The 27,787-nt window shown below is 32.2% G+C and overlaps 1 protein-coding gene across 1 annotated transcript; it reads right to left on the bottom strand.

The window, feature by feature from the left end:
* Nucleotides 1-1,386: 1,386 nt before the first annotated feature.
* LOC148605817 (ran GTPase-activating protein 1-like) lies at nucleotides 1,387-25,183 on the bottom strand. The gene is made up of 17 exons (XM_088548472.1): nucleotides 24,961-25,183; nucleotides 22,608-22,735; nucleotides 21,818-21,877; nucleotides 20,901-21,080; nucleotides 20,136-20,270; nucleotides 17,085-17,243; nucleotides 15,146-15,259; nucleotides 13,927-14,026; nucleotides 12,876-12,960; nucleotides 11,929-11,980; nucleotides 11,148-11,243; nucleotides 5,106-5,195; nucleotides 4,501-4,545; nucleotides 3,830-3,890; nucleotides 2,891-2,979; nucleotides 2,259-2,383; nucleotides 1,387-1,563 (listed from the first exon to the last, which is right to left on the bottom strand). The coding sequence occupies exons 1-17, from the start codon at nucleotides 25,073-25,075 to the stop codon at nucleotides 1,494-1,496; spliced, it is 1,704 nt and encodes a 567-aa protein (XP_088404598.1). The 5' UTR covers nucleotides 25,076-25,183; the 3' UTR covers nucleotides 1,387-1,493.
* Between the last annotated feature and the right edge of the window lie 2,604 nt (nucleotides 25,184-27,787).

Raw genomic sequence — 27,787 nt, 5'->3', positions numbered from 1 at the left:
GAACAAACGAAATTCAACAATAAATTTTCTTGATTCATCCAAACTTTATCTAGCATAAGAAGAGGGATGTCATTCGATAAACAAAAAATCAACATTAAAAAAGAGAGCACCATTGGACACAAAATGACTTAATTATTCTTATCAAATATTTACAGAAGAGAAACAAAGAAACGGAGAAGGAAGAAAGCAGATAGAAAAATCATTAAACTGATGGGGCATGTCAAATAGTTATCATATAGCATTGATCATCGCTAGCTGTCACAATCAGCTGGGGAAGTATCAAGTTTTAATCATAGATATGTATTGAAGTGTTAGAAATTCTATTGGGATAACAGCTTCTAATGAACTTCTCTTTGACACTAATTAGTATATTTCATTCAGCAATTTGGAGGATGCAAGTTAAGGAGTATGGACCTATAATATATCAAATTGTTATCAGACCTTTTATTGACTCCATCAAAATTGAAAAAAAATCAAGATCCTGGGGCATACATTAAACAATCTATAGAACAGAGAAAATAGGGGCTAGATTGGTCTAAATGGGCCACTGTATACTACTATAACTATATCCTGAATGTAAGCTGTTCTATGTATGCAATGATCAATTTTCTTTTGTTGAGTTATTTATACTGTTTGTATTCAGGTTTGTTTCTTGAATTTAAACTATTGACAAGCTATCTAGGTAAGCCTACCTCTTTGGTGTAGTTCTAACAAACATAATGCATATCAGTACAAGAACACCCTGCCCAGCTTTGTACTTGTCAATGACACACTGTGCTAACTTTGTAACCTATTTACTCACAGAAGGAACAACCTACAGTTTAGCGTCATCTCACTCCAATTCAATTCTTTAACTCCCTAACAAACTAGTGGTCACTTGATCTCTTATGTGCCATAGATTAGCAGAGAAGTGACTACCAGTACTAATTTTAAAGTCGTCGGTATGACTAGGCCAGGGTTAGGGTTAGGGTTGGGTCTCCTAAACTAAAGGCTAACATAGGACTACAAGACCACCGATTTAAGATAGTACCCAATTTGATAGAAAGTCACACTATATAACCTCCCTGTCATTTAATCAATTTTTTTCAGCTGGTGCCCTTGTTTCATTTTCCCATAATCATTATAAAGTATCACTGAAAAAAATCTACCTTAAAGTTTGTTTTTGCCTACAAAATGTATGTCTCCCTTCATTCAATGGGGTATAACTCCCACAAAATTTGGTAAACCAAACTTCCAGGTAATGTACAACTATATATGATGTCATACCCTCCTTGAAATGTTCGCATTTCCCATTTTGTGTTTGTGCATCATTTATGGTGTATTTGCTGAACATTTTGCATGTGTTTAAAGGCTTGATAAACCCACTTGAGACAAAAACACACTGAATTACAAAATGGTTTTTATTTAAACATTAACAGCTATGATCCCATAAAAAAAAATCTTTGATTTAGCACTGTATTGATGGAGTCATAATGTATACAAAGTCAGGGTGTTCAATACTGCATCAGTGTCTGTAATAACTTGTGTCTGGCATCTCGTGACTTCTCTAACATTGGATGAGGCCTACAACATGTAAACCAATAACTTGAAGTAAATAACCTACGGCAGATACAGGCTGGATTATAATGAAATATGCCTCTCCTTAAACTCGATTTTGCTATTTTATAAAGCTGACATTTAAGCCTTACTGCACTTGGCACTGATGCTTCTTTTTTTCATATAACTTTTCCAACACCTTTGAAACCTACATCCAATCTTGATAATCCCTGTCCAACACACTTTAGAATGCACAGCGAGCAAACATTCTTTTTTTACAATACTGATATTTTTTGCTACACAGTACTTGCAATACGTAATAAAGAAGTATAATAAGATGGGCAGACAGACAGACAGACAGACAACAGGCAGACAAATTGAAACAATTAAACATAGATATAAAAGTACAGAAACAGGTTTTGATGATAAAAGACACCCTTTTCATTATTCCTGAAGTACAAAAGGTTGGTATTATAGGACATTACTGCAAATTACAGCATATCAGTACTTGACCCACAGTGTTAGGCCAGCAAGCCACATGTTAAAATTTTCAAAACACTTGTCTTATTGTTTAATCAAGTATCCAGAAACAGAAAAAAAAGTGTGATGGCAAAGAAATGTATGGATATGAGGAGCTCTAAATCTACTGATTTGTTTGGGGGGAGAGGGGGTAAGAAGACAAGACACCGTATGTGTAACTTTAGGGACAAAAGTATACTTACTTGCTCATGAACATGGATAGAATTTCTCTGGAGAATTTAGGAAAGTATGGCTGTTTGACGAGGTGTTCTAAAATCAGTAACGGCCCTGTTATAGAACTAGGTGGTTTGTATTTCTTATCTTCGCCCTGAAAATAAAGTTAGTATGTCAATTAAGTCAAAAATGATTAGGGTCAGGTTTCATAAAAAAAAAATTCAAATTGAGATTTTCCATCCTGAGCTCAAATTTCAACCAAATAAATTGTTTGAAAATTAATATTTGAGGAAAAACTCAATTTAAGATTCTTCATGAAACCTGGCCCAGCTGCATTGTTCCATTCATACTCCTGCAATGCAATTTTACAAAGTTTCTAAGAAGTCCATTATTCTGAAACAAAAAAGAATTATGTGTGAGAGGGGGTATAAAAATAAGGGAAACCATGAAAAACAGGAGGCTGCAACCTCTAATAATTAAATTAATCCAAGTTCAATACAGCATTTTGAATTGTCATTGTAAGACAGATGGACAAACAGAGATGTAATTCATTGCTCTAAAGACCTGCATGATTCAAAATCAATTAGTTTTGATAACCCATATTTTTTCCTTCTTGGTACTCTTGATTCAGTGCTGTCCAAATTCTTTTTGTGATACAAACCTTTAAAATCCCCATACTGACTAAAAAACAGTTGGCTAACATTGATGCTGTGTTGGTTCCATTCTTCAAAGTTTCTTCTATTAATTTTTCTGCAAAGAAAAGTAAAGAAACATCATTAGCAACCAGGCCATTTGTCATGAAAATCAGGAGGATAAATATAGATTCTTCAGTAATGAGTGGTTTAAACTATTTCTTAACTTGAGATGGTAAAATTATCATTTTCATCATGCAAGCCAGTGATAAAGTTTGCCTATAATTACCCCCGAAATAAGGCCATTTCCCAAAATGAAAGTTTCTCAATTTGTCTTAAAAATGGCTAAAAATAATCCCATATAAGATGAACTTTTCCAAGTAGTCAAAGGATAGGATATGGTGTTTTTGTTCACTGATTAAATAATGATGACTTGTACTTATATTACATCCTTTATACCTGTATAAAATGAATCATTTTAAGTACTTTGTAGGGTAATTCCTAATTTTTCAATTTAAGAAAATTACACATATTTTCTAAATAAAAAGAGATGAGGTTGAACAATATCACTGCAAGCTTTAGTGCACATTCTAAAATCTTATTTTTAACACAGAGTGGAAAAATAATTTAAATTATAAATAGGAATTTGGTTCTCCCATAAAATCTATAAAAACCTTGGAAAATGTAAAATGGCAGGAAAACTCAATCACCCCCAGTGGTTAAAAGACACATTCATATGTAATCAAAGGCTTAGAATGGAAGAAATTTCTTTTCACTACTTATTTCCTTGCCTTGAGGGAACAAAAAAATAACGAGGGAGGTGCTTTTTGTTTTTTAAAACAAAAACATTTGTTGATAAAGCATTAAAAGTAGGTAATGAGGCCCCCTTCTGAGGAGATATGGACGGAGCTGACAACTAAGTAATTAACTTTGTGAGGCCTTAGTTTATTTTAAATACAGTTACCAACCTGCACATTCACAGACAGTTTCTTTCGTATCTGTATCATCTTCTGTAACTATGGATGATATCTGAATAGAGAAAAAAAAATCAGTTTTATGCAGTCAGTGATCTATCCTATTCTAGTGCAAAATTTGAATTATTCCCCTTTTTTACAGGATTTTAATGATTTTTCTTATTGTACTTAGCATTTGTTTCATCATTTTATAGCTTTACTTGTCTGTTTTTAGTATGTATTGTTTTCTGCATTGCGAGTACTTCAAATGCAAAGGGAGATAACTGTCCGCCACAAGTCTACCTCTACATGAAGATGGGTTTGTTTTCTTTTACATAGTTTAAGCTCCTTCTTTTGAAGTACTTACACTGAAGATAAAGGGTGAAAATATATCTCATCCTTTATTTAGAATGTGCTTCAACAATTCAATATTGAAAGCAAGGGTGGAATATTCATTTAAAACATGTAACCTGCCCTATTACTGAAATTTTGCAGATGTTTATAGCTGTACAGAAATATGAATTTTCCTGAATTTTCAGCAGTTCTACCAAAAAGTTACTAGACAAACAGGCTGTCAAAGTAATATTTCTAAACTTGCTGACAGCCTTGCATTTTGTTTGTTTTTGTTTCTGAGTCATTGTCTAATGATTAGTTTTTCTGAATTTTAAGTAATGATAAATACCTACCCTCATGAAAGTCTGTACTGTCTTTTCTAAGTCATTTACATCATCCTAAAAAATAATCTATATGATAAAGATCCAGTCTTGACCCGACATAACTATAAAAATAGGTAATTATGTACATATTACATGTAAATACAGTAATTCGTGAAAATCACAACAGATTTACGGTATAATTGGTTATTTTCCCAATGATTTTTTTTTTGCTTTACTCGTGCCGAAAGTTGGAACGCGAAATAGAAATATTCATCTTTGTCTTATTTTTGACTGCCGTGAAAACAACATTACACAATAAATGAAACATCATCCAGTTTTTGAAAGAAAAGTGCAAAATGTTTCACACACGAAAAAAAGAAAAAAAACAACACTTATACATTATTTAAGCTACTTTCATGGCAAGACCTGTATTAACAAATATTAAACGGTCATGAATATTTTTTAAAAGATCATATCAGGCTTTGGGAAATTATCCCAAATTTTCAGTGGAAAATTGATTGCAGAAACTACAAAAGAGAACTTCCATTGGTTTACAGTAGTGAGAGGTTGTTGGGATTGCACACTGAAGCAGAATAATTTCTTTGCAAGTTTCATTTGTACTTGCTTTAACTTACGCCTATTTCTTCCAGTAAACTGTTAGCAGTATTTTTACCCATCTGTTTCAGCTTCTGTGGTGAAGGGAAAGCCAAGAAAGCTTTTGCAGTCTGTAAAATAGTGATACATAGTGATACATATACTATGTTATAATAAGGCATCCTAAGCTATGTTTTTGATATAAATAGGCCTGCACACTTTCTTACTAACTTATACCAAGTCCATGTCACCATGGGGGAACATATATATGTCTCAAGGAAACAGAAGCCAGTATAATAAAATGCTTCACACTGTGCAGCTTGATGCAACTGCAAAGGTCAAACCCTGAACAGTTGGGGCAAGTATGAACACACCATTCAAAGCTTTGGCTTTGAATTTTTATCGTGATTAGACATATGACTCAGGATTCTTGGTTCTAGCCCCTAATTCTTATTTGACTCAAGTCACAACCCCAAAATTCAGGCTGAAGCTTCATACTATATTTCAAATCATTTCCATGAAGTATCTGCAGATGAATTTATGATACCAAGGTAAATACACCTAAATGTGGACAGAAATCAGAAGTAAAACTAACACCCCAAACACATCACTAGCAGTCTTTGTAAAATCTGACAGGAGACAATTCATGTGTCAAAAACAGAGTTTTCGAAAATTGCCGGTCCTGCCTGTTCTGACAAGTAAAATTTGGGTAGGACCAGCATTTCAACCTCTTGTGCTGGTCTCATGACTGACAGCAGTTAGAAAGATTTTGTGAAGTCTAATTACATGGAACCAGCAAATTTTCAGTGGAACTGACAAAACATTTGCCTTACTCAGTCCTATATCCGACTGCAGAAAAAAAGTTTTTGTGAACTCTGCAAAAATCCACCAAATTCTTTTTTATTTCTAATTCAGAAACATAGACCACATATTAGCTGTTTGGATATTGCACTTTCAGGCGCGGATCCAAGGACTGGCATACCGGGTGTACGCCCCCCCCCCTAAATCGGTAAGAAAACAAATTTCACAAGTTTCACCCCATAATATTTTTGGCATTTAATTCAAATAACGCCCCCCTAAACTCAAATCCTAGATCCGTCCCGACTTTTGATATTAAATTGGCACTGTAAGAGTTATTGTTCTTATTGAGGTATGATTTGTCTGTATAGTTATACAGATCTGAATACAGAAAGGATTTATGTTCTGTGAAAATATAGCATATGTAGATCAAAAAGTATCCATTGGGGGTTGGGCTTTCTACACCATGAATCACATCTATCATAAGACATGTCTGAATCTATTTTATTCATATTATAAGCTTTGTCCACCTCTTATCTGAATATGCAAAATGCAAAGTTTCACAGTTTCATTTCAAGGTTTTTGTACGACTTTTTAGAATCAAACCACCTTGTAAAACTGCCAGAAAAGTAGAATTGGAAATAGTTGAACCAACGACCTCTTGCACTCAGTATACTAAAATGAGACCACAGAGGTAGTTCAATTATGTGATGAAACATCATTCATCAAACAACCTCCAACACTCAACATGCTACCACGAGACCACAGAGGCAGTTCAGTATTATGATTAAACAGCATTAATGTAATACTTTATTCATTAGATTGCATTACTAAAAAGTGCTTAAAACAAGAAAGAACTTTGGCACAGAAAAAGGAACTAACATAAAAAACAGGTTCTTTTGTAAAAATAACCTTCAGGTTTATTAACATTATGCACATTCAAGATGGTTATCTAAAAATAAAATCTTAATAGAACACAATTAGGATAAAATATTAACTTCAAAGTAAGTTAACTGTTTATAAAGATTTAAACAAGACACGTCACAAAAAACAAACCTATATATCATTGGCGAATACATGTATAGAAGAATTTGTCAGAGAGAACATCTTATTACTTGAATGTATACCCTTACTCCTGAAAGATTTTAAAATTTTATTTATTTAAGGTACTGTAGGAAATTAATTGGATAATTTATAAAAAAAAAATTGAAGCTCAGTCATCGAATTTTAGGTGAAATACTTGTTAAATTCAATTTTGCAAGTAGAAATTATCAATTGCTAAAATTTTCTTGTGGAATTCTATATGTACTTCCCGGAGTATTATAAGTTCAGTGTAGAAATAATCCAAGAAACTTACATATAGCCAATTTAAGATTTCGGTACTACATAAACTTCGAACTTTTACTTCCAAGTATATTCACAGGGTCAACATGAGCATTGAAAAACTACCAAAGTGCATACACTTCACTTAAAAATTTAAAAGATGCCGAAATCAAATATCACTAAAATTTAATACCTCTTAACAGACCAAATCACAACAATCAGCTCTTTTGAAAATTACTTGGTGTACAGGATATCACAGGCAATGTCTTAAGCCAGTAGTATATCTTGCCAATGGCAAATATAAATTGAATAGGATACGTCAAAATAACAAAAATACAGGTACAAATTCTCATGCTTGTTTGTCCAGTTCATGCTAGGAAAATTCATACATATGCAGTTTCAAATCTTCATTTTTATTTTTGGACCAGTTTGTACAAGAAGTGACATTACCATTTCATAACTTATAGTTAATAGAACAAATTTCTACCCCACATAGGTAGTAATATACAGGTGTTAAAAAAAAACACCACAAAAGCAGATAAATTATCATTTTTCTCTCCAAATACTTCAACCTGAGTTATGCTAAATAACATCACAGATATTTAAAGGCAAAGTTTGGATTAAAACTGAACTCAAAAAGAAAGAGCAATATTAAAAATAGACAGAATAAGAATTTAATGCCTTCCTAAAATAACTAATGAATAACGAGACACAAATTTCTACTGATTAAAATATGTCAACATTGAAACTTTGTAAAATAAATAAAAAAACTATCAAAAAATAACTTTACATGTAAAATGAAAAAAATGATAAAATTGTTCACTTCATGACCAGGTGGGAACATATACAAAAAAGTAATGTGACTAATGTTAAAAACAAATAAACAACTCACAAAAATTAAACTATGGGTTAAAATAGATATGGTCCCATGGCAAGGCAGTTAAGGTACAAATAGTAGATTTGAAGGCTACAATTTCACAGAACCACAAATCTGCCACCCTTACATACATGTATGAGTTCTTACATGTATTACTCAAAATGTCATTTATTTTAGAAACCGAATTGTTTGCCTTCCCTAATTACAATATCTTATGAACTATGGTGGCCTGGGACCAAGTTGCACAAACACTGTAAATTTGGAAATCATTGCACAAAATGTGACTGACTGGTGTTTGCAAATAATAAAACTTGCCCTACAGAACATTTTGTGTAGCAATAATTGAAAATGTCTTATGACTTGAATTTGATGATTCTTCAGTGGAAAACAAAATCTGGTTTGAAGGGGTATAAATTTAAAATTGCAATGATAAAATTTGAAATAATATCTGGATTTAAACTGTAACTTAAGATTGTTTGTTAGTTCTATCCCAGTAAAACTATGTTAAAAGTGATATAAAGTGTAAGTTTTTGTAAGAATCAGGCAAAAAGGAAACAAAAGGTATTTGAAAAGGCCAATATTTTATCTTTGGATTTGCTAAAAAAAATTTCAATAAAATCTAAGAAAAAATGAGGTCTCAGTAACCACTTCTAAAGTTTACATTACTTTACATGTTAAAAAAGTAACTTTCAAAGTTTTACTGTGAATTCCCATGACAAATGACATTGTAATGTTGAATACCATTGCAAAGTTTGGAAAATAAGGTTTTCAAAATCATCATGCTTATGGTACAATCATTTTTCACAAAATTGACTTGAATAAATAATATAGAAAATCCACATTTTTACCTTTGCTGCTAACCGACAGCATGGAGGCAAATTACACATGTAAACAATATTCACACTTTTGTAGTAAATTACAAATATGATTTTTAAGTAAGTATTATCTGCTTTATTTGCCTACTTTTGATCAACACACAAACAGATTATGCCCTTACAATGCATAGATCAAGGTTCAGTGTATTTTTGGTACTATATAGGGGGGCATTTGACCCAGGAGTGGCAAGTGAGACCTGATGTTTTTACAAATTTATCTGCCCTTGAATTACTCCTTTTGTGTGCACTTCAATGAAATTATAACTCAAATTACAAAAGTAATATTGAAAATCTTGTCTTTTCCCCTTGATTCTGATGGTGCAAATAGTCAAATTAAATTTTCAAAATGATGGTTTTTTTTGTACCATGTTTCACCTACTGCCTGATTCTTACAAAGACTTACACAAAACTGAGACCAAACATACAAATAATATTAACAATCATTATGCAACCAGGTCCACATTAAAATGACTACACAACTAAAAAAAAATCACAAAACACAGTTCTCTTTTAAAAACAAGGAATGTTTGGTTTCAATGGTGAAACAATCTTGTAATGTCTGGTAACTATGGCAACTGTTGTCAAGACAAATTCAATTTCTGAAGCCCTTCAGCAAGTGTGTCCTCAGTCTGAAATGACAGACAAAATTTCTATACTCAACTGTTAGAATTTTGAATAATTTACAGAACAAATGTTTGATTTTTTTTTTTTATTTTAAAATAGTGAATTTTTAATTACAAACTACTTTGTTAGTCTAAACAAAACCAGGTGAAAGAAAAAAATACATAATTACTGATTTCTGAGGAGTGACACACTTGCTAAATCACACAGTTCAATACACACTAACTTCAAACTTTAGGATGTTCGCTGGTCTATTAAAGCATAACAAGGATTTCAAAGGGTTGTGAAATTTCATGCTAGAATAATTCAAGAGGAAAAAATAAGTAGGTCAGTGTCCTAGTTTTTGAAATATAAACATTTGAAATTTTGGCAGGAAAGGGATTTCTCTAGATTTTCCCAGGGTTTTGTCATAGTAGATTTTATCTATTGAAACCACTGAATTTCCTAAAAACTTCTCAAAGAACATTTTAAGGCACGTTAAATGAAATTATTTTTAAAAAAGTGGGGGTCACTGGGCAAAAAGTACTAATGCTGTGAAATGGATAATACCAGAAGATTTCGAAAATCTAACAAAAATGGTTCAACAAGACCAGCGTAAATCCTTCAATAATAATTTACATAGTCCAAGTGATTCTGGTTAAAAAAAAACAAAAAAACAGTAGACCATGTGCCATGACTAAAGTTTCAATTTCCAAGGGAGATAACTATCCAAATATAAGTCTTGTTTTGAAAATTTATGGCAGCAACAATTGGTATAAGAACTTGGGCAAACATTCCTGGTATTTTGCTCATAATAAGCACTAACGAGTTAATGCAATAATTAGGTCAATCAAATACGTGACCAATTAGTAATAATTGACTGATAAGTGATGATAGGTATTTCAACATGAAATCTGAAACAATACGAACATTCCTGTGACAAAATAAGACATCAATTGAAATGACATTATAATACTTTAACCGAAAAAAAACACTTATGATATTATGCCAAGGTCAAACTCAAACCAAAAACCTTTTCTTTCACGATGAATGCAGGGAATGACTGTCAAATAACATGGGCTACAAGCACTACAAGTCATTAGTAATCTAATAAGCTACATAAGGTTAACTGTTATTGTATTTTATCTTTTTTAACCAAAAAGTTATGTTTTCAACAAAAAGCACCAACTACCAAGAATCACAGAATGTCAGAAATTCAATGTGTTTAATTTAGAGCAAAAATGTCAAAACAGCAAATTTTATTGATTTTTGTTGCTATTTATTGTACATTGTCTCAATCTGATTTTTCACGAATTGCATTTTTTTCTACAGATAATGAATTTTTTTGACATTTTAATAGATCTTGAAAATGACCCTCTTTGTGGTCAGAATCCTTGGGAAAACTTCACGAAAGTGCCTTGTTAATAGAAAGTGAGAGAGCATAAACAAGGTGTGACTGACAGACAGAAGCTAATAATTACTACACTTTAGTTGCTATGCAAATTTGCAGTTGACATTTTTCATTGTCAAATCATTCAAAATTAAACTTAGCTTTATGTGATCAGTGTTTTCCAGACAAGTTCAAAGTTCACAACTTTTATTTAACCTACCTGTTTCTGTGGTGTAATTGCTTTGCCCTTGACCTGCAGTTCAGGGTCATCGATGACATCACCCTCTTGATCCTCTTGAACTTCCACATCTTCATCCTAAAACAACCAACCATAAGATACTGACACAAAATAATATATTTCATCCTGCTATCAATCATTATCATCATATACAAAAAAACAATGTGTTGAATACAGCTGTGCTGCATTGTTGTACCTATTCATTTACATTTTAAAGCTACACCAATAGTTATCTACAATTACTATAAAACTGAAGATTCCCCATGCATTTTATGCAAGAATATGAAACCAAAGTTGTTGGACACAATAGTGACAAATTATAATTACTGGTAAACAAATTCTGCCTATATTTAAAAACAGTTTTTTTTTTCTCATTGCAGGATATAAACAATAATATTAGGGCGTTGTTGAGAACTCCAGCATGCTTGTGTACTCAGCATGGGCTGTTAAAAATGCTCTGTGAAACCATGCATTTTGTCCCGTCCACAAACCACATACAGTCAGTATTTTTTCAACACTAGCCTTATATTTTATATAAATATTCATCAATCAATTTTTCAAATACTTGTTTCGATACAGATCAAACAAACATCACATGTAAATCACATAGATGTTTTCAATAGAGGCTGCACAATCTAAATTTCCTTTATACTTTAAACCCATAAAACTGTAAAAAAAAATCTGTATCCAACAATTATTTAAAAGTTAGTAGGAAACTCTTTTGCTCCATATAACTGTTAACTTCATAAAAATAATTTCATACATCATCATTATCATCTTCCACATCATCTTCATCTTCACTTCCTTCATCATCACTGTAACATACATAAAAAAAGGTTAAACAGGCAAGGTAGAACCATAATTAAATTATAATGTAAACATAAATTTTTGTTTGCTTTTTCCCATACCAAAGAAGTAAGGAAGATAAACCTGAAGTATACTGGGTCTCAATGAATAATACAAAAATAATTTGTAAGATCTTAGGCTTAGATCTTTGTCTAACGTGGTAAATTACCCTTTCTCTATTGTTGTATCAAAAAATCAATACAAAAAAAAGCCCCTTCAACCAAGAATTATCAATGAAATAAATACAAAAAAAGCCCCTTCAACCAAGAATTATCTTTAAAATAAATACAAAAAAAAAGCCCCTTCAACCAAGAATTATCAATGAAATAAATACAAAAAAAAAAGCCCCTTCAACCAAGAATTACCTTTAAAATAAATACAAAAAAAAAGCCCCTTCAACCAAAAATTATCAATGAAATAAATACAAATAAGCCCCTTCAACCAAGAATTATCTTTAAAATAAATACAAAAAAGCCCCTTCAACCAAGAATTATCAATAAAATAAATACAAAAAAGCCCCTTCAATCAAGAATTATCTTTAAATGGTCCTTGTATTGTTATATTACTTTTTAGTTTGATTTTGAAGAATTGTCATCATTCAGTTACCGTGGATATGATTACATTGCTGTTTGGGGCTTTCCAGAACTTATTTGAAGATGTGTTTACACTAATTGAAGACCTGTTGTTGATCTCTGAAAGTATTTACTATTTTGTATTTAGGTTATATGGTTATGCATTTGATACATTACATCATATCCGCTTTTTTTTCTAATGTGGAGTGAAACTATCTTTTGTTGTTTTTTTTCGGGGAGAGGTATCTGATTCATGCACTTTTTTGTTAATTTGTGAATTTGTAAAACCTACCTCAGTGAAGCTAAGGCATTACGTTTATTCATGGCATCCATTGTGGCTACAATCTCCTCAACTCCTTCCTCTCCAAGCATATTACCTTCAACAGAATTATAATGTACTAATGAAAAAGAGAAGAAAATTTTGGAAATATAATTTTTCTCTTCAATTAATGACTTTGAAGATCATCCATTTCCTGTGTTAAAAAACCCTAGTAAAATTACAACTAAAGCTAGTCTTGAAACTCAGGTTAATATATGACTTAATGAACCAATTCAGAAATCAAACTTCCGTCCTTGCAGCATACTCGTAAAATGCATATTGACCAATCAGAAACATTATGAACAATAGCAAACCCAGAATGCCATACAGTTTCTGAATTGGTTCTGAGATTTTCTTAATACCTAATTCATTGTGATTTGTGCCTCAAGTCTGAATTTGAATAGAAACAAAATTTTATGGGTGCTAGCCTTTCATTATTTTTTTTTTTCAATAATCAAGATATCACATTTTCAGCAGTCTATCATACCAGTATTAAAAATTTCAGCATTTCAAAGATGGAAAAATAACACAGAGATATCTGGACCATAAATTTATTTCTGTAAGTATTGTGAAAAAATGGGAAAACCAAAAAAATGTGAAAATTTCCCACAACGATTTAAGAGGCTATCCATATAAAAATCAGGCAGATCCAGTGAGATAAGTGGTGAATTTTATCCCACTGAATTTTTTGTTCCAATGAAATGTATATAAGTATGTATGTTAAAAAGTATGAAGTTTGTTTTTAATTGACAATGGATGCCTCGGAAAATGATTTCAAAGCAACCAAATTTTGCTCAAATTAAAGAGTTATCTCCCTATTTTCAATGAATTGCAATGCTTTCTATGTAATTTATTCATCTTTTATCATTGCAGTTAATCCACATCCAACAATCAACTTTGAGAAAGGATGCATTTGTGATATGAAATGGATGAAATTTTTTTTAAATTAATATTTTTCATATGCCACCCACTGCCTGGTTTTTGCCTAGATGCCGTCTTAGTTGTCTCCATAGTGTATACATACAGTTCAGATCTATTTTAACAAGGTTGTCCTTCCCTTCCATACTACTGACAACAGCAAGGGCACCATCCTTGTTTATCTCATTCCCAGATAAGTTCAGCTCCTATACATTGTAAAGAAATTTACATACATGTAGTAAGAAGAAAACTATCAGCAGTTACAGTAACCAAACTGACCTGTGCAACAAAAATCCTGATCGGTCATCGATTAACCATCAGTTTCCAATCAGCCATCAATTCGTCAAACCGATCCTTTAAACTGGTGATTGCATTACATGACCACAGAGCGGTCACTATATTTTACGATTTTCGTTGTTTTCTTTGTCAATTTTACACATATTTACATAATGCAACAGATTTAAACATCAATTTAATATTTTATTTAACATTTCGTTTGTTTTAAACAGATCAACCGTCATTTTAAATAACAAAACTGTGATCAGATCGGTCACCGGTCGTCGATCTGTTAGCGATAAATCAGTCAGCGGTCATCGATCCGTCAAATCGTTACGTTGCGCGGATCAGTTCAACTCTATGTAGTTTCCTTTTACATCTAATAGTAAGGATATTGTGTCTGTCCATATTATTTAAGGAATGTAAGTAATATCTGAATATATATTGTCTTGTACAAAGAACTTTGGTTTGATTAACACAATTTATTTTAAGTGTGTAAATCAAACCAAAGTGCTTTACACAAGACAATATATTCTGATATTACATTCCTTATAATGTAATATGTTAGCAAAAACTAAGATAAATTCATATTAATTTATTCCAATACACACACTTTTTCAGACAGAATTATTGCATTGGTAACAGTAGTCAGGTTAAAGGTTATTGATCAGGTGACAGAAAAATTTTGTATCCCAGACAAAATAAAAACAACATCTTTTCTAATAATAAAAAGGACATATTAAATTTTGGCAAAATAAGGTAAAGAATTTAACAACTCCACAAAATCAAAATTTGAAAATCTCAGACACTCAAGGGATAAGATTTAATTGTTCTCTTACGAGTCTCTACCAATTTCGAACAAAGGGGTCTGAGATTTTCCTATCTTGCATGAGTCTGTCTCAACTCATTGGAATCACGCACAAAAAAAAAAGATTTTTTTTTGTAACTTTATTGAGAAATTCTCCTTTTGATCTTCTATAAATAATTTTCAGATAACAAATTACCTCCTTTTTCTTTTTCAATGCTTTTCTAGTTAAAGTTCTATTTACCTTCAATTTATTATGTCCACCTTTGAGAGCCTTGGCTAATATCTTAGCACCTTCAGTCTTTACAAGACAATCGCCAAAATTTATAACTTCTAAATTCTGTAAATTTGGTAAAACCTGGAAAAGTAAAAGCATGGAGACCATAATTTACTATATTACAATATAAATACAATGTTAATATTTTTTATCTATCAAGTGGTGTCGTTTAAATGGCTAATATTATGAAACAATTATATATTACTATTGATAAGTTGTAACCAACCAATTATCCATTGCAATTGGTTGTTCTATACCAATGCAGTGTTTGTAAACCAACCAATTATCCATTGCAATTGGTTGTTCTATACCAATGCAGTGTTTGTAAACCAACCAATTATCCATTGCAATTGGTTGTTCTATACCAATGCAGTGTTTGTAAACCAACCAATTATCGATTGTAATTGGTTGTTCTATATCCAATGCAGTGTTTGTAACTAAATTTATTTCATCATAGCTATACATCAATTTTTCAGGAACATTTTCTGTTTATTCTATATATTACTGGAATTTAGTGCAGACCTGAATGGTTTTTCTATTGGTCTACCATTAGCTGCAAACACTGAATTCCTAAGCTACAAAATTATTACAGTTATCTTTTTAATGTTTACACATTTTTGAATATCAACAGACCAATTTACTTGCATTATTTAAGTAGCAGTCTTTGTAAGAATCATGCAAAATCTTAAAAATGTGATACACCCCAAAAAAGGCTACATATTTTTATTTTTGTAATTAGGTTGTTTTATGGGTCTATATTATAAAATGTGTAAGTATTCATTCAAATCTGTCTGCTCTTAGGAGATAATCCACATTGAAAATCCAGTAGATTCTATTGTATTTAAGTGCCATTTACAGAGTTATCTCCCTTAATTTTGAAATCCACAGTGCATTCTATATAATTTTTATCTCCTATGAGCATAGCTTATGTGAAAAACCAAATGTTAATTTCTGTTTACTATGACATTTCAAACAAAATATCAAAAATAAAAATATGTAGGCTTTCCAACCATGAATCACATTTTGCATGATCCTTAGCTGGAGTCCTACTAAAATAAATAATAATTTGTAATACAACTCCAATGATCAAAACTCTAAATCACAATCTCATTTGAAGTTGAAATGTTGATCAATGGAGTAGAAAAGAAAAACTGTCCTGTTTTATGATCGGTAGTAAAAGTTCCTTATAAGAAGAAAAAAAATAGTGCCCAGAAGTTATTTTGAAGAGTGACCAAGGGTTTTTACAGATAATCAGTTACTGAAAATCTTGATATAGACTTTTATGGATCATCAGAACACCACTATCTATAAGTATCAGAAGACTTGACAAAAAAATGTCAAGATTTAGGGAGTATGCAGAACTTGATAACAAATGAATTTAAATAAAAAAAATACCACTTATATTAATATCGCATATTCTGGTATGTTGTATATGTGTCTTAAGAATTATCAACTGATGAGCCTATATGCATTTATTATATAGATTTTTCATAATAACTGATTGCTGATTGTTATGTTCCAAGTTTCTGGTTGCCTAATTTATATTCCAAATTATTTGTAATATTAAAGAGAAGTGTTGTGACATTTTGGTGGAAGAAAGTCTAAGATTAAATAGCAACTCGTAGCCATATGTCTCCCACCACAAAAAAGTTGAGTGTACAAAAGTCAAATAACTCTAAATGAAATATGTGCAATCAAAATGCAAGGCAACATGATCAACTACAAATGGTGAATAACAATCCTACAAAATTTTAACAAAATCAGTCAAGCGTTTTTCGAGAAGTTGTGTACACAAATGTGATCAAACAGATGGACGGACCCATGCAAAGTCGAATACCTGTATTTCTATGTGCCCTTCCATGCAGCAGCAGTGGACAAAAAGATATAATAAAACTGGAATACAAACCTTCGCTATACTCTGAGAGCCTTTCTTTGTAAATGTATTATCATTGAGATTAAGTGTCTTTAATTGTTTATTCTCTGCCAGAGCTTCAGCAAGAGCAGTAATACCAGGATGATGTATACCATTCTGTGGCATAGAGACTTCTTCTAATGTACCTATTGTCTGTAATCAAAACATAATTCATTTTATGGCTGTAAATGCATCAAATTTTGCAGTGCACTAATAATTACTGAAAAATTAACTAGAATGACTTTCATAACTGCAAATCTTAATACAACTGAAGATATTTGTTTGACAGACATGCCAAATTCAAAGTCAATCTATCTGTTGGAAACTACGATAATTGCATTAAAATTACGATTCACAGACTGTATGACTGATGGCAAGGCTCACACTAGTAGGCGATTCGGGCAAAATAGTCACCCTAGAGTTTCGCCCTCAGATGACACCAAAAGCGAAGTGAAGTGGCCCTCTCATTTTCAGACATCACCCACAATCTGGACTGTACTCCGTCTTTTAGCGGCATTTTGACCTGAGTTATCTCTCTTCCAATAATAATTCAAACAAAAATGGCGCCATTTCAAGAAAATAAATTGTAAAAATTTTCCAAATCAATCAAATTATCGTTTACAAGCAAGTATTTTAACCAGCTTTTTGTTTCAAACGTTCAAATAAGGATACAGAATGAACATTCTTCACTTCAGTTTTAATATGATAATTGATGTGTTACCGTTCACATTTCGTTACGAAACATGCAAATATGTTGTGCAGGTTCCTTGGACTTCAGTTAAATTTATCTCTATATAATTCAGTAGAAAACCCAAAGCGTTTCTTTTTATCTTCATGTTTCATAATAGAACAATTAATTCTCCATTTCAACGGAACACTTTTTAAGCTTGAGACGAGTTCGTACCGACCGCTACAATATGAGTCGATAAAGTTTCAGTATTGATTTGTCAGTACAGTGGATTCCGCTTATTTGCATAGCCTATTTGTCAGTAAAAATTATGCAAATAACCAGGCTATTCTTATAACAGAAATTACAATTTTACCGGAAGTGTGAGTTCAGATAAGACGACGATACTGTGTATCAACCAGGGATATCACTGTTCAACATTTCTGATCTGGTATTTAATTGTCATAGACCTCCATACTGTATTGTTCTTTTATCAATAAATAATAATATATATTGTGTTTGTCTTGTTTATTGACCTTCTTTACATTGTGTGTATTTATAAGTAAAACCATGTGTTTCTCATCTATAAATAGTCAAGTAATTTTCTGACCTTTCTATGAAAGAAAATCCCATATTTCATATTTCAGCCATGATTCAGTGTAATATTCATCAATGTTTGCAGTTTGTGGGCTTTTGAAATGGTCTGTGACAGTATCTGGTCAAGAAGTTTTATAACTTCATACTTGACAACAAGTGTGAGATCGTTATGCTTTCGCTTAGACATGGTACTGAATGAATGATGACTTTTAATTTTCGGTTCATATATATATATATATTTATGCCTAGTAACTCAAGCTCACTAAAAACTGTTCAGCTCATTAAAAAAAAATTAAATTTACATTGATAATCATTTGTAGTCGGAAGAATTTAAAAAGGGACAAAAAATACCCTATGCTGAACCCCAAGCCGCATTATAAGTGTTCACATCAGGTGATGTTTGGCATGTCGTCAGAAGTCATTGTTCACCTAGGTGCTTGTTTATTTTAACGTAATTAGAAATCATTTAAATTGTCTTTTATGTCCATTATGTTTTTAATCCATTATTAACACCTCCTGATTGATGATAATCTAGTTTTTACAACAATAAATACGATTGACATATTTATGACCTGAAGGCTTAAAATAGAATTTGGGAAAACCTGTATTTACCTGGATGAGCATCAATACAGAAACGTTCATACTTTATTTAACAAAATAATTATGACTGGCCATGACATATGGACAAAATAACAGCTGTAATAGCAAAAAGAAAGATATTTTATTATTTACCTGATTAACTCGTACTAATTTGTAAATAAAACACTGCCATTTCCGGTTCAAACAATCCGATAACAAGGTAACATTTTACTTTCATACCTATCACCAGCAAAATTCTCTATGCAATAAACCGAAATGCACCAGCAAGGCCTATGCAAATAAGTGATTTTTTTCCCTAACAGAATAATAGGAAATGGTTTTGTGCAGGAGAAAATTATGCTAATAACCGAAATATGCAATAAAGCGATAAGCGATTAAGTGCAGTGTAATACTAATAAAATGTTTACATGATTATTGATACTCTTGATCAACTTATATCAACAGACTGGATATTGTGAACAAGAAATCATTATGAATGAAGTAGGATCAGGAAAAAAAAACACAAAATGAAAATTCCAACACAATGTCAGTGCCTGAAAGTTTCTATTTCAGTGCTGTTAAAAAAGACAAAATCAAAAGGACAATGCAATGCAAGAAGCTTTGCTTTGATCAATCATATATTAATTTTGCTGTAATAAATTTGGTAATTTCATGAATATATGATACAGTCCATCATTCAGTCAGCAGGCTGATTTCATTTTTTCCAAAATATTAAATTACTTACAAACATTGTATGTAGCTCAAAGAAAAAGTAATATTTATCTCAATAAAAGAAAAATGAATATATGAAAATGCTTGCTTATATTGTGTGCATGTAAGTAACATAAACACAGAATTTTAAAAAGTATTAGCAAATGATGTGCAACCGTGTTCACTTCTCCCTGTTCATCCCCACTTCTCCCTAGCGTCTCTCAGAAAGAGAAATCACTTCTCCCTGTTTTTCTCAAGTAACTTGAGCCCTGCTGAATGACAGACATACTGATTCCAGTATACCACCTACTCGTTGAGTGGGGATATAAAAAACAAAAGTTATATAAAATGAAATTGGAAAGTTTTCTACTGCTAGAATTTGCATCAAATGAACAAAAAATTTCAAAAAAAAAAATTCTGAGTGATGTAGCAATTTGCAAAATTGTCTCTGAATGATGAAAAATATGGTATGGAATAGTCTTGATAAATACCTTAAATGCCTGAGCAAGAGCCATTGCCCCTTCATTTTCTTGTCTGTTTCTCCCACAAACAAATACTTTCAGTGCCAATGGTTTCCCAGCTTTACAGCTGGCCTGGTGACAGTCTATTAAACACTGAGACAACATCTGTAATAAAAAAGTACCAGGTTATTCAAATTGACATTGTTGAAAGCACATTTTATAAAACTTAAAAGTCTGACATGTAAAACCCAAATTTTAATATCACATATATTGAAACTGAGAGAAATTTGTCTGTACACTATGGATGCCTCAAACATGCCACTTATGTTAATATGTCTTTAAAATTGAAATTGACCAGTAATCTCTAAATTTCCCAATTTGAAAGGTGCTCCCAAAATCTGTGTTAATGGTCTCAAGATTTTTTGAATTTTTTTTTTAAATGGAGGCCATCACAGAATGGTGACTTTTTCTTTCTTTTCTTTTACGTTTTATATGGTCAACTGAAATCCTTCAGGGAGTCCATTTTCATTTTTTTTAAACTTAATATCAAGTATCTACAATCTTTATTTATGCTAACCATTTTTTTTCATAAATGGTAGCTACATGTATCTTTGATTTTAGATCACTTGTGCACATCTCCTTATGGAGACCTATTTTTGTGCAAAGTTTGCTTCAATTCTATTAAGCAGTTTCTGACAAGAGAGGTTAACAAATGCACAGGAGAATGACAAATTGAAATAACAAACCAAAGACAATATGATCCTAATAAATTTGGTAAAAATTACTACACCTTACCTTTCCACCACCAATACCAAGCCCATTGTTATTGAGTCTGAGTTCCTGTAATGTATAACAACTGCTGCTTTTCAACAACTCAATCAGTCCTTCCACACCTAAAGGTCCAAAGGCATTGTCACTGAGATCCAACTCAACGAGTCCAGCCCCTGAGGATGTGATGGCACGGCCTAAATGTTTCTACAAAAAGTTGATGAACTTTGCTCTTTTACCTTTGCATTGATAAAGCTTTTAGAAAGACTGACTGTTTTTTGCAGTCTCAAATTTATGAGGAACTACAGAATTGGCAAAATGGGAAGAAGAGTAAAAAATGAGAAAAACAAGTAAAATCCAGATTTGAAAAAAAAAATGAATACCCTGTAAAAAAAAAGCAGGAAGAAAATCATAGCTGTATTCAAATACAGTAGAACAACGCACTGACTATGAAGAAGTTATTTATTTTATTAAGTTTTCATGAAAAAAAAAACAGGTAAGAAAATAAGGCCAAAATATCATGTCTGTTACCTGCAATCCTATATACATGTACCCTATTTTTGTGACTAAGAAAATAATTTCCCTACCTTTCTACCTCTTTTTATTGCTTAATGAAACAAGACTAAATTTTTTGCCTAATGACAATACAATGCTTTGGTCTTTTAAGACATATTGTACACTTATGACTTTATGACTCACGACTTACTGAACACTTATGACTTCATGACTTATTGTACACTTATGACTTTACGACTCACGACTTACTGAACACTTATGACTTATTGTACACTTATGACTTAATGTCTTAGAAGAAATTGTACACTTACCACTTCATGACTCACAACATACTGAACACTATGACATAATGACTTGTGAATTATTATACACCTATGACTTCTTGTAAAATTGGCACCTTGTATATAAATCAAATTTATTTGTCTTACCAGAGCCTGTGGGATTTCTGTCTTTAAACGTCCAGTGAACATGTCACTCCATAATGCTCGCTACAAATAAAATTATCAATAATAAACAATTCCTTAATAGTGAAAACATCAAAAAAAATGTGGGAGACTTTCTGATGTAAGATTTTAAAGAAATTTGAAGAATTGAACTTCCTTTAGAATTCCCAGTTCCCATGACAAGTGAATCTCAGCCTAAAAAAAGTTACCAGTATAATAGCAAGTATTACACTTAACTTTTTGTTGTAGAAAAATTACAATAAAACCTGTCTAAACTGAACCCCAAAAAAATGAAGACCTTTCCTCAGTCCAACACATTTTGAAGACTCTTAATATCAGTTGAAATGTCTTTTTTTAACTGGGTAAACTGAACATCTACAATGTATCTACACCGAACAAAGGGAGATAAATATAGGCAGGTCTCACAGAACATATACATTGGATAAAAAAAATCTGTTCAACACTGTATTTCTAAATATTTTATATATACAGAAAGAGACATACCATGACTGAATACTGACATCACTCTTACAGTGGTACCAAAAAACTTTTTTCTGTAGGAAATTTTTTTTTTACTTTCTATCATATTAAGAGTGGTGAGCCATACCCCTTAAAAATATGAAAAGACAAAAAAGATATATATTGCCACTCGTACAGTGGTACATCCCTATGTCGGTGTTCAGCCACAGTATGTCTCTTTCTATACTGTATCTTATTCATGTTACTACTTCATTTCATATTTTTGTATCTGTCTGAAGAGAACACAGATTCCTACCTGAAATTCTGGATGTTTGGCTAAAGCTTTGGCCATTTCTTCTGCAGCTTCAACCCCAAGGGTATTCCCTTCCATTCTCAATGCTGTCATGGTTTTGCAGTTTTCAATCTCATCAACTATTTCTTTCACTGGAAAATAAGGAAAATAAATAAATAAAAATTTCTGAATTACAAGACAGTTACTAAACAAAGCAAATATCATGTAGTACAACAACAACAGAGAAACAACAATAGTAAGGGAGACAATTCAATGCTCATTTTTACCTTCAAAATTTTTAATTTAGGCCAAAAAAAATAGTTAAGTTAAAGTAACCTGACCCTGTCTAATTTTTCCAACCCCAATACTTTTTGCCAAATTTTAGAAAGTACTGTCCTATCTACCCTACTGTACCTATGTACCCAAAACATACATTTTTTCTTCGGCCTTACCTCTTAATACATGTAGTGCTGATTAGGAATGGTGAATAATATGAACACCCAAGAGGTACAGTGTGCAATACCAATTCTTAAAATATAGACACACTTCATAATTTGAATATAAATGTAATATAGAAGCAGTTCAGCTTTGATACTCCAACAATAACAAAAATTTCACTCTAACGGCATGTGTGAATTGCCATTTGTAAATTTTTAACAGAGATCAATACATCCGTTAGTTGAATGAATTTTTTTCACTCTGTGATTTAATTATGAACCAGAGATATTGAGTCTTCACACATTTTGCAAATTAAAGAATTTCAGCTACGTTTCAAGTTTTTACTACTATTACTTCCGTTCTAAAATTTGACAGATCTTTTGCAACATTCAACGGCAGTTGGTTTCTTTTGATTTAATAGGTAAATTTGGTGTTCATCTGCCATGTTAAGCATTTTATTTCAAAAATGAGGATGATCTATGATATTTGGCCATATAACAAAATGTGTTTTCAATCAAAGAAAAGATTGATGTCTGCAGCCTGTCAATCATCAGTCATATGTTCAAGTCATCTTGTTAAATCCTAATGAAGGAAAACATTGGAGAACATTGGTGTTAAAACAAAAATTAATTATAGCTTTGGTCCAATATCATTCAAGATAGGATAAATGACAGCATCTTCTATAAAAGGTTGTCTACCTAAGTATCCTATCTTTTAATATCTGTCAAAGAAATGACAACTAAATCAATAGGACAGATCTGTCCTGAAGGGGGTGTGTGGGACCTGGGGGATGAACCCCTTTCAAATTTCTGAGTACACACAACAACTAGAATGTGTACATTGTATATCGACCAGCCAAAAAGTTTACTCAGGGTTTGACATCTACAATGTACATGTATCTACATGTAGTTGACGTCAATGTAAGGTTCGATGAATTAAAAAAAAAATACCAGGATATCAACTTTTTGTAAGACTTTGATGAAGTAGAACTAAATTCATAATTTCAAGTTAGTTCCCAGAAACTAAAGTTCGTATATCATGAAGTTAAGCACCAACTTGACTTTGAAATGTACATCCATAACAGTAAAGCATCGAAGGAATTGTGCTTTGAAATATTGTTCATGTATGAAATGTATTTCGCTTACACAGTTCATATTCGAGAGTGGAGTCCAGGAATCTTTGAAGTTGCATTTGAGGAAAACTACATGTTAGTCAATGAAAATGGTTGAAGATTAAGGACCTACATGTACATGATTATAGATGAAAACTGAGGTTCCCAGACTTTAGTAACTTTATGACCTTTGTTGTATATGTCTGTTTTCAATGTCTGGTCTCTGTCCCTGGATTACATTCTTTAGATTATAGCTATAAGCTTGGTTCCCTTGATTACTCTTAAGACCACCACTAATTTGAATCTGTAAGTAAATGCTTTATTCACCATGCTCACTGGCACAATATAAGGCTGTTCACTCCCTTGCATACACCTAAAGGTCACTGAATAGTAGAGAAATTTTAAAAAATGGTCACCTGAAAAATAAAAATCTGTTGATTAAACTATTACTCATTGGAAGTCATTGGCCTAAATAAAATTCCACATGTAAGAGGAAAAGCGGTTTAATAAATTCCAGCAATATAGCTGATGACCAAATCCTGCAGAAAGGGAAGACAGTCATAACAATTAATACAATCAATTAACACCTCTAGTGTCATGCTTTTTCAGGCCAAGGTTGGCAAGGAGTAAATCGCTAGATACACAGTAGTACAAATACAAGAATTTGACATTTGCAACTGTTTATAGAGGGGCATTTCTGATAACAAATATCCCGCATTATAATAATTTAGTAAAAAAAATACTGACAACTGTTATGAAACGCGGAAAAAACTACGCATGTAGTCAAAATGACAGTCGCGCGAGTTCCGAGACCGAGGTTTTTCTTACCATCAGCAGCATTGTTCAATTTCAGACCTTTCCCTTTGAAACTCAATTCGTAGGTTTCATTTACTTTAGTTTTGGCGAGTTGTTCCGTAACATCTGATACATCACCCGACGACATTTTTACGGAATTTAGGGATTTGGGGCTTAAAAAACTTTTTTGTTTTGTTGTTGAGTTTCAAGTTTATGGCGGTGGTTCTTGACTTCCGGTTGATATATCTAACCACCAAAAAGAATTTGTAAAAAAATGTTCTACAGACGGACAGTTATACATAGAACAATTATAGTAATATGGGGTAGGCATTGTCTAAATCAGCGAGCACCGTGAGCTTTACCTTACGTGTACCATCAATGCGAGACTCGTAAAAATGATAAAGGACATTACATAGAGGAGGATCAACCCGGATGAAAATATTTGCTTCGCAAGTGCAATATTTTTATTTATATTTATGCAGCAAGCAAAATCAATATTTCTATTTGAAAATCTGTCTTGTTTATTAATGGGGGAGTTTTTTTAAATAAATGAATAACTTTAAAATTTTTCCCCCAAAATTCCAAACCTATACCCCATTTCCGCTCTCAAAATGGTCAATAACTTTAGCACTTCGCAATACTGTACATTTTTTTATCTCTTAAGGGCATCTCTAGCAATATCCATTTCAGTTTTGGCCTGTCAGATCAATCTGTACAGACACAAGAAATATTACAGTTCTCCACGGATGGTGGGAATATTTTACACATATCATGTGACTTAAACTAAATGCAGACGATAGCTGCAGATTCCAAACAAGAAAATGATTGCCTTTCCTATCTTAGAAAAGCTATGCTTCGATTTTGATAATACAATCGGAGTTATATTTTTTTTCAAGGCGGGTTAGGTTCTTGACAACAGCAACAGTGGAACAGCGGAGATACACGTACGTACACATCCACGTGTTACCCGAAGTTTTTATTAACATAACATTCACTTCTTTAAATAAGTAAAAAAAAATAGAAAAAAGACTTGAAAACTATCTGAAAAGATGAATCTATTTTTACTTAAACGTAATCTTAACCTATATTTTCTTAATTTGTTTGATTGAAGGAAATGATGAATTTTCTCCGTAAGGACAGTCACTTTTTGTTACTTCCGGGACATGACTTTTTCGTTAGTATATTGGGGAACCTTAAGGGAAATTTAGAAAGTACACGACATAACCGTAAAGCTCACACCGCTTCGCGGCGCTCGCTACAATTAACATTATATTGTCCACAATTAGCTCTTATGGGTATTCTTCCTCAGGATAATTTTATATTTAGCCAACTAGAGGCATAAAGTAGAAAATGTGTTAAAGGCGACATTTGAAATGAGTATCCCTCTTAAAAGTAGGGATAGTTGTGCTGCGATATACCTGTTGACATTTCACTTTTTTCCATAAGAATTATTTTCACAAGACTAACCTTGCAACTGAATATTGATAGTTTAAATATGATTAGCTGTGCTCATATGAAATATTGTTTCGCCCTACTTTCTAAAGTCAGTGTGCTGTTCCGCGCTATATACTCAGGTTTGCTCATAAAAACCCAGAAACTTCAATTATAAGCCATTAACTATATAAGTGACTTTGACTAAATTAGGTCAGTGTGAATGTTCGGTTATGCCTAATTTCTCCAGCTCTCAAGAGACAATCTCTTTCTCTCTAGTGGAGAGAAAACATTTATGGAGGGAAGATCGTTTATCTATATACATGATAACAGCACTAAGTAAAGTAAAGACCAACATATAACAATGCACCGAACTGTTTTACTTTTTAATAATGAATATGTACATTTTAAGTTTGCACTTATCGTTTTAGAATTTTACTGTTCCTGCTTATTAAGAACGAAATGATTATATTTTAAACCAACGGTAGCATTGGTGCACTCCAATAAAAGGAGGAAAATATAGAGAAAAGAAGAAGACAGGGCCGTATATGAGGCAAATGCCTCATGTAAATATCGACATTTTTTTTACGGACAAGAGCCTCTTGTAGAGGACCAATGATCGAGAAATCCTTAATATATTGCACCATATCCAGTACATAAATATCGCCATAAAAGTTCGTTTTGTTTGTCTCCTTTTGATGATTAAAATCTGTAAGGATGACTAACAGATGATTATTGCGGGGAACCAAATACCTTTACCGAAAGTCGGGCAATTAAATCGCATCTTTTTCACATGCAGCCAGAGATCATTGCGAAAAAAAAAAGTCATAAGTATTACATTCCGTGGCAGACGTTTGATCGTAAAGGCCGTTTTTACAACTTTTAAAACATGAGAAAGTTTTTAGAATCAAATGGTATAAGCACAGATAAACATTAGTACGTTACAATTTTAAGTAGTTACAAGTATGAATAAGGTCGTACCGGAAAGATAAATAAGACAACTATGAACCTTTGGTCAAATTGCCCGCCCGCCGTCTTGCTTTATCGAAACCAGGTCCAAAAATATAAACCGGGCTGTCCAGGACAGTTTTGTTTAAAAGTATAAAAGTGATACATACGCTTAGTCTTGCTTTGCAAAATTAAGCAGTTAATGTTGTTTCTCGTCTAGTGGCCCCAAAAAATCAAGACATTGCACATTCAGATATTTCACAAATTTAAATTGTAAATGAAAAAAATAAAGCTGTGTTATAATTGTTAATGTTAGACACTGGATGATCTTTTTTTTTAATTCTAAGACATGAACCGAAGTTTCTAAAATTAAAAATATATACAATGTACATGTTGCTTGATTAAAATCTTTATATTGAGTGTTACATGCACTTTCTCGCGATAATTGTTTCGGATTGTCCTGTCCGTCAGTTGTTAGACA

Source organism: Perna viridis, chromosome 10 (assembly GCF_037379345.1).
Source record: "Perna viridis isolate PV_CMFRI_1.1 ecotype Kerala chromosome 10, ASM3737934v1, whole genome shotgun sequence".
NCBI lineage: Eukaryota > Metazoa > Mollusca > Bivalvia > Mytilida > Mytilidae > Perna > Perna viridis.
Note: the sequence above shows the minus strand (reverse complement) of the source record. Positions and strands in the feature narration are given on the sequence as shown.